This window comes from Bubalus kerabau, chromosome 6, assembly GCF_029407905.1.
Source record: "Bubalus kerabau isolate K-KA32 ecotype Philippines breed swamp buffalo chromosome 6, PCC_UOA_SB_1v2, whole genome shotgun sequence".
NCBI lineage: Eukaryota > Metazoa > Chordata > Mammalia > Artiodactyla > Bovidae > Bubalus > Bubalus kerabau.
The window spans coordinates 19,222,715-19,231,090 of NC_073629.1; the positions used below are offsets into that span (position 1 = coordinate 19,222,715).

At 44.0% G+C, this 8,376-nt stretch overlaps 1 protein-coding gene across 1 annotated transcript; it reads left to right on the forward strand.

The window, feature by feature from the left end:
• The first annotated feature begins 1,293 nt into the window (after positions 1-1,293).
• On the forward strand, positions 1,294-7,973 carry LOC129656391 (hornerin-like). Its single transcript, XM_055587076.1, has 4 exons — positions 1,294-1,423; positions 2,492-2,651; positions 4,043-4,283; positions 7,855-7,973. Exons 2-4 carry the CDS (start codon positions 2,514-2,516, stop codon positions 7,971-7,973), a joined length of 498 nt encoding a protein of 165 aa, XP_055443051.1. The 5' UTR covers positions 1,294-1,423; positions 2,492-2,513.
• The last annotated feature ends 403 nt before the right edge of the window (positions 7,974-8,376 follow it).

Sequence of the window (8,376 nt, forward strand, 5' to 3'; positions counted from 1 at the left end):
ATATGTGTTAGTATACTGTATTGGTGTTTTTCTTTCTGGCTTACTTCACTCTGTATAATAGGCTCCAGTTTTATCCACCTCATTAGAACTGATTCAAATGTATTCTTTTTAATGGCTGAGTAATACTCCATTGTGTATATGTACCATAACTTTCTTATCCATTCATCTGCTGATAGACATCTAGGTTGCTTCCATGTCTTGGCTATTATAAACAGTGCTGCGATGAACACTGGGGTACACATGTCTCTTTCAATTCTGGTTTCCTCAGTGTGTATGCCAATTTTAAAAGGCTATGATAGTGTGTGATTAATGTTAAAATTATGAATAAGAGATTAAATTATATAACTCTCTCAAGTCATTCGGGAAAGATTTCCTACAGAATATGAAAGGCAAGGTTCAAAAATGAATAGCAGTTTGCCAAGCAGATAACAACAAAAGATATTCCAATATATATATATATGAAATAGTATGATATATTCAGAAATGTTTATGAAGTTAATTACTGGTTGAGCACAAAGAAGAATAGGGAATAAACAGATGTGGTTGTAGAGTGGCCACAGTCCAGATTATGAGGAACCCTGGATACCATGCTAGAAAGAGCTTGGATTTCTTTCCAAGGTTAAATACTAGTTGAGTAAAAGCTGCATTTATGAATGGCCACTAAGGTTTCAGACGGTAAAGAATCCACCTGCAATGCAGGAAACCCAGGTTCGATCCCTAGGTCAGGAAGATCCCCTGGAGAAGGGCAAGGCAACCAACTCCAGTATCCTTTCCTGGAGAACTCCATGGACAGAGGAGACTGGTGGGTTACACTGTATGGGGTCACAAAGAGTTGGACAAGACTGAGCGGCTTAGCACACACACATGCACACACTAAGGGCTCATAAACAGACTTAAGTAAAGAGATAAAAGAGCCTCTGCAGTCATTATCCATTCCAAGAGGTAATAATATCATGGGTGACACCTTGACTGGAATCTTAAATAAGAAAACAAGTTTAAAAAAGACAGCTTGACTAGATGATCTTTGGGGTTCTTTCTAAAGATCTGATATCATGATTTATCAACATTTGGTCTCTGATGTCCCTGCACACACTCCACTCAACTTCAATTAAAGTTGATAATTCATTATCAACACATTATGCTTCATACCTTGTTGAACATCAAAGAGGTCTCTGGCAGGTGGGGTTGATACTAGCCCAGATTTGGGAGCTGCTAATGCAATCTCAGGTGGGTGGGTAGGGAAGTGACAAGGTGAAGATGGGGGTGGAACTGGACTTGTTTGGGAATGAATTGGGACATCTCAAAGAGAGCAGCTCCTCCCTAACATGGACCATTATTCCTTCTATAAAAGGCTACTATCCCCACTAGCAGCACCCTGTAAGCTACTTCAGCCTCCATCCTACTTGTTCCTCTGGTGAACCAGGTAAGTGAGGAGAATTTAGGGGTATAAATTATGAGAATCCAAGATGTGCTGTAAGGCAAACAGGCTCTGGGTACCAGGCTCCTTTTTAATATATGTACTTGGGGGAACTTTGGTATACGTTTAACTTTGTTGAGGAGGAAAGTAAAGACTGAGACGAGTAGTACCTCCTTCTTTGGGGTCATTTCCTTAAAGATCACAATGCTCAAGTTATCCACCAGGAAAGTTGCCTCCTTTGAGATTTTTCTCTCTGATGTAAAGCCTAAGAGTCGTGCTCATCATCCGCAGTCACACGCAACTCTTTGCTACCCCATAGACTGTAGTCTGTCAGGCTCCTCTGTCCATGGAATTCTCTAGGCAAGAATACTGGAGTGGATTGCCATTTCCTCCTCCAGGGGATCTTTCTGACCCAGGGATTGCACTCACATCTCCTGGGTCTCCTGCATTGGCAGGATTCTTTACCACTCACTGGACCACTTGGGAAGCCCAAAGCCTGAGGGTCAGTCCTGCTTAAAGAATAAAAACAGAAGCTGAGCCTCATAGCCAACAGCCCCTAGCTCCATATTGCCTAGGTTTATGCTTGGCTTTGCCTTCTTAGTCTACTTCCTCTGGCCTAGAGTCTTGAGCATCCAAGTGAGTCCTGGTGCCTCTCAGCTAGAGTCAGGCACAAACAAAGATGATGGGGCTGTCCCTCCCTAGAGTGAGGGTTTGGATCCAGAGACAAACTGAGGAAATGGATAGACTAGAGCACCTAGGATTCCTATAGCTCCACAACAAAGCTCTTAAAACTACCCCTGGTAGAAGGAGGGAACCTGAAACAGAAAGTGATTGCTGCTGCATTTACTCAGGCATAGAAAGAAGAGACACTGTTCCTAATTACATCACTTTCTTGCTACTTGGGTTGAACCAGTCATTCAACTCTGGATTGGTTCTTGATTGCGACAGGATGAAATTAATTATGGCTGACTATAATTATAACGCTGCACAATTATTACAAATGACTCTACTTATCTATTTAAACATGAGAAAAGGATAATAGTAGGTGGATCTCTGTCCTTATTTTCCCTCTAGGTTAATTTGAATTTACAAAAGGATGTCAAAACTCCTACAAAGCATTGTTACTGTCATCGATATTTTCTACCAATATGCCAACCAGGATGGGGAGTGTGACATGTTGAACAAGGCAGAACTGAAAGAACTTTTGGAAAATGAGTTTGGTCAAATTCTGAAGGTAAGGCGTCCATGTCAGGACTGAACACAGCTGCAATTCTTTTCGCCACCCCTTCCTACCTTTCTGTCATAGATGCCAAACTCATAGAGGACTTTTCCTACTTGGTGATAAAGAACAGAGTTTAGCAAAGGCTTGCAGTAAGGTCAAAAGTTGATCCATAATTTTTCCATAACATGTCCAAGGGAAGTGATCCTACTAAAAAATAGGGGGAAAATCAATGGATTAAATAATGTCCTGTGTGAGTAATTCTTCTGGAAAGAAACTGAGCTGGTTCTCAGAAAAGCTGAAAAATAGATGAAATTTATCTTATTCCCTTTCTTTGCCTTTCTTCAGATATCCTGACCACTGTCCATTTCTGAGATTCTGGCATAATAATGCTTCTGAGTTCAGGAAATTAGCATGTTACTCCTAAATCATAAAATAAAGTAACTACCACCCTCTAATGTTAGCTAAGGAGTAAATATTTGTAAACTTAGATCTAGCTCTTGATCTTCAATTCATTAAATAAAGCTGTGTACTGAATAGTTTTATTTGGATTCCTATGGAGGTCTTAAATTTGATACCAGATGCAAAACTCATCATCTTCCCCTCTAAACTCCTTACTCCTCTTCAACCAAGGCATAATCTGGTGCCATTCTTGGCTTTCTCTCTCAGCAGGATCCTCCACCCTCCAACCCCATAAAATTCACCAACAGTCTCTCAACAGCTCATTTCTCTCCATCACTATTACTAGTCCTTGGGTTCAGACCACCTTCTACTTCCAAGCTCAACATTATATGCAAATCGAAGCATTTCACAACTCAACTCAAAATCCTTCACAGTTTCCAGCTCTAAAATTCCAAATTTCCTTAACACAACTCAAAATGCATGATCTAGTCCTGATTCATCTCTCCAGCCATATCTCTTGACTATTGAGACTGCACATTTAGCAATTCTGAATCTCTCAGTTCCTTGCTTCCTTTCAACTCCAGCTCTCTGTTCATATTGTTCCCTCTGTCTGCAACAACCTTTCTCCCCTCCCCTTTCCCCATCTCTTCATTTGACTAATTCAACCCATCATTCGAAAGACATCACTGCCTCTCATTAACCATCCTTGAACCCCCAGTGGTTGTTATTATTTATACATTAGCTAATCATATTCATTTGACCCATTCCTTAAAAAATAATTCCCTGTTCCTTGTCATCCCCAGTTGCATCCTCTTCTAGGTCTTCATTGCATATTCCTTTCTCTCTTTCTGCCCAGAATAGGGCAGTCCAGCCTAAAGGACTATGAGATTGAGCTCCACTTAATTAAGCTAAGCACTCACATGTCTACAGTCTTCCTTCAATTAGTTAGCTCAGTGTGTGCTCCACATTCACAGAGCTTCCTTTTGTACTTTGTTCCTATACAGAATCCAGATGATCCAGACACTGTAGATATCATCATGCAAAATCTAGATCACGACCATAACAAGAAAGTAGAATTTACTGAGTACCTTCTGATGATATTCAAGCTGGCTCGGGCCTGTAATAAAATCATCAGCAAAGATTACTGCCAAGCTTCAGGGTCAAAGCAAAGAGATCACAGTCACCAGGACCAAGAGGAACAGAGTGAAACAGAAGAGGAGGATGAAGGGCAAAAATCATCTTCCAGTAACTTAAGTTGGAGTGAAGGAGAGAACGATTCCCATTCCAGAGGCTCGGGAGGTAGCATTAGACACAGATCTAGGTCCAGCTCCAGAATAACTGGGCATCAAGGAGGCTTGTCTCGTTGTAGGGACAGGCAAAGCTCTAGGGAAAGAAGAAGGGAGTCAAATTCAGGCCACTCCAAGGGTAGCAAGAAAAACAAGCATGGCTCTCATCAGCACAAAAGGTCTAGGAGTGAAGAAGTTGGTTATACTCATTCAAGCAACCACAGAACAAGATCAAACTCAGGAAATTGGTCAGGTACTTATGGAGAAGAAGGGCATGTGAGCCACTCAGAGGATCAGTCTTTCAGTTCTGCTCAAAACTGGTCTGACTCAAATGAATCTCTGGGGAATAGACAACATAAGAAAAAACCAAGCCAGTCACCTAGTAAGGAGCATCATGGATTCATCTCAGGGAGTTGTGGAGGACAAGACCACTGGTCAAATTCAAATGAGGCTTCTGTTTATGGTCATGGCTGTGGCTCAGGCCAGCCTTCTCAGCAGAGATGGCACGAATCAAATGAAGGATATCAATCAGGAAATTGTGAACAAGGAAACTGTTCTACTTCTAGTTCGAGTGAGGTATCTAGTTATGGCCAACACAGGTCAGGCTCAGAACAACCATCTAGCAGTATCCAACATGGGTTTAGATCAGGTCAATCCTCTGGCTATGGACATCATAGATCTAGCTCAGGCCAGTCTTCTGGCTTTAGTCACCACGGAACTGGCATAGGTCAATCCTCTAGCTATGAACAGCATAGTTCTACTTCAAGACAGCCACCGAACTGTAGCCAACATGGACCTAGCTCAGGTCACTCTACTAGCTGTGGTCAATATGGATCTGGGTCAGGTCAGTCATCCAGCTGTGGCCAACACAGTACTGGATCAAGTCAATCTCTTAATCATGGCCAGCATAGGTCTGAATCAAGTCAGACATCTAGCTATGGCCAACAAAGGACTGTCTCAGGACAGTCTTCTGGCTGTAGACAACACAGGTCTGGCTCAGGAGAGTCTTCTGGATTTAATCATCACAGAACTGGCTTAGGTCAATCCTCTAGCTATGAACAGCATGGTTCTACCTCAGGACAGTCACAAAGCTGTGGCCAACATGGATCTAACTTAGGTCAGTCCTCCAGCTATGGTCAACATGGCTCAAGTCAGTATTCTGGTCACAGTCAACACAGGTCTGGCTCAAGTCAGTCTTCTGGCCACAGCCGACATGGATCTGGCTCAGGTCAGTCTGCTAGCTTTGGTCAGCATGGTTCTAGCACAAGAGAGTCATCTGGCTTTGGTCAACATGGATATGGCTTGGGTCAGTCCTCTAGCTATGGACAACACAGTTCTACTTCTAGACAGTCATCAAGCTGTGGCCAGCAGAGATCTAACTTAGGTCAGTCCTCTAGCTATGGTCAACATGGCTCAAGTCAGTCTTATAGCCACAGCAGACACAGATCTGGCTCAAGTCAGTCTTCTGGCCACAGCCAACATGGATCTGGCTCAGGTCAGTCTTCTAGCTGTGGTCAGCATGGTTCTAGCTCAAGAGAGTCATCTGGCTTTGGTCAACATGGATCTGGCTTAGGTCAGTCCTCTAGCTACAGACAACACGGTTCTACTTCAGGACAGTCATCAAGCTGTGGCCAGCAGGGATCTAACTTAGGTCAGTCCACCAACTATGGTCAACATGGCTCAAGTCAATCTTCTCGCAATAGCCGACACAGATCTGGCTCAAGTCAGTCTTCTAGCTTTGGTCAGCATGGCTGTAGCTCAAGAGAGTCATCTGGCTTTGGTCAACATGGATCTGGCTTAGGTCAGTCCTCTAGCTACGGACAACACGGTTCTACTTCAGGACAGTCATCAAGCTGTGGCCAGCAGAGATCTAACTTAGGACAGTCCTCCAGCTATGGTCAACATGGTTCAAGTCAATATGGCTCAAGTCAATCTTACAGCCACAGCAGACAGAGATCTGGCTCAAGTCAGTCTTCTGGCCACAGCCAACAAGGACTTGGCTCAGGTCAATCTTCCAGCTTTGGTCAGCATGGTTCTAGCTCAAGAGATTCATCTGGCTTTGGTCAGCATGGCTCAGGCTTAGGTCAATCCTCTAGCTTTGGGCAACATGGTTCTACTTCAGGACAGTCATCAGGCTGTGGCCAGCAGAGATCTAACTTAGGTCAGTCCTCCAGCTATGGTCAACATGGTTCAAGTCAATATGGCTCAAATCAATCTTACAGCCACAGCAGACACAGATCTGGCTCAAGTCAGTCTTCTGGCCACAGCCGACATGGATCTGGCTCAGGTCAGTCTTCCAGCTTTGGTCAGCATGGTTCTAGCTCAAGAGAGTCATCTGGCTTTGGTCAGCATGGCTCAGGCTTAGGTCAATCCTCTAGCTTTGGGCAACATGGTTCTACTTCAGGACAGACATCAGGCTGTGGCCAGCAGAGATCTAACTTAGGTCAGTCCTCCAATCATGGTCAATGTGGCTCAAGTCAATATAGCTCCAGTCAGTACAGTCAGTATTCTGGTCACAGCCGACACAGGTCTGGCTCAAGTCAGTCTTCTGGCCACAGCCAACATGGATCTGGCTCAAGTCAGTCTTCTAGCTATGGTCAGCATGGTTCTAGCTCAAGAGAGTCATCTGGCTTTGGTCAGCATAGCTCTGGCTTAGGTCAATCCTCTAGCTATGGACAACATGGTTTTACTTCAGGACAGTCATCAAGCTGCAGCCAACAGGGATCTAACTTAGGTCAGTCTTCCAGCTATGGTCAATGTGGCTCAAGTCAATCTTACAGCCACAGCAGACACAGATCTGGCTCAAGTCAGTCTTCTGGCCACAGCCGACATGGATCTGGCTCAGGTCGGTCTTCTAGTTTTGGTCAGCATGGTTCTAGCTCAAGAGAGTCATCTGGCTTTGGTCAGCATGGCTCTGGTTTAGGTCAATCCTCTAGCTATGGGCAACATGGTTTTACTTCAGGACAGTCATCAAGCTGCAGCCAACAGGGATCTAACTTAGGTCAGTCTTCCAGCTATGGTCAATGTGGCTCAAGTCAATATGGTTCAAGTCAGTCTTCTGGCTGCAGACAACATGGATCTGTCTCAGGTCAGTCTTCTAGTTTTGGTCAGCATGGTTCTAGCTCAAGAGAGTCATCTGGCTTTGGTCAACATGGATCTGGCTTAGGTCAGTCCTCTACATATAGACACCATGGGTCTACTTCAGGACAATCATCAAGCTGTGGTCAAAATATATCTGGATCAGGTCAGTCTTCTAGCTATGGCCAATGTGGGTCTGGATCAGACCAATCTTCTCACTATAGTCAACAGAGGTCTGGATTAGGACAGTCTTCTGGCCATGTCCAGTGTGGCACTGGCCCAAGTCAGTCCTCTAACTGCAGCCAATTTGGGTCTGGATGGAGTCAGTCTTCTAGCTATGGCCAACACAGATCTGGTTCAGGTCAGTGTTCTACCCAGAGTCAACATGGATCAGGCTTGGGTCAGTGTTCTACTTCTGAACAACATGGGCCTGGCTCATGTCACTCATCTAGCTCTGAACAACGTGGTTCTGGATCTGGTCAGTGTTCTAGCTATGAGCAATATGAATTACAAGGGAGATGTAGGTCAAGTTCAAGTGGAACTCATGGTGGGTATAGTAGATCCCAAATAGGCTCAACTCCCAATCAATCAAGAAGAAACAGCCAGGAATGGTCAGGATACAGTCAAAAAGAAAGAAGTAGGAGTTGTAGCCCAACAAGTAGCAAGTCTGATAGATATGAGAGTATTTGTGGACAATCAGAAACATGTAGGCAACAAAGCCAAGGATGCAGCCAGGGTCAAACAGAATCTGGCTACAGCTATTCAAATTGTAATGAAGGGCAACCAGGAGGTAGTTATAGACAAGAGGAAAGCTCCTCAAGTTGTGGCTTTAGACAGTTTACACCGTCCTATGGAGAATCTAGATCTAACACTAGCAATACATTGTTAATTTGCAAGGAGGATAACAGACAAGGTGGCTATTATTACCAGAGAGAAGGAGGTCACGATGGAGGGAGAGATACAAACTCAAGTTT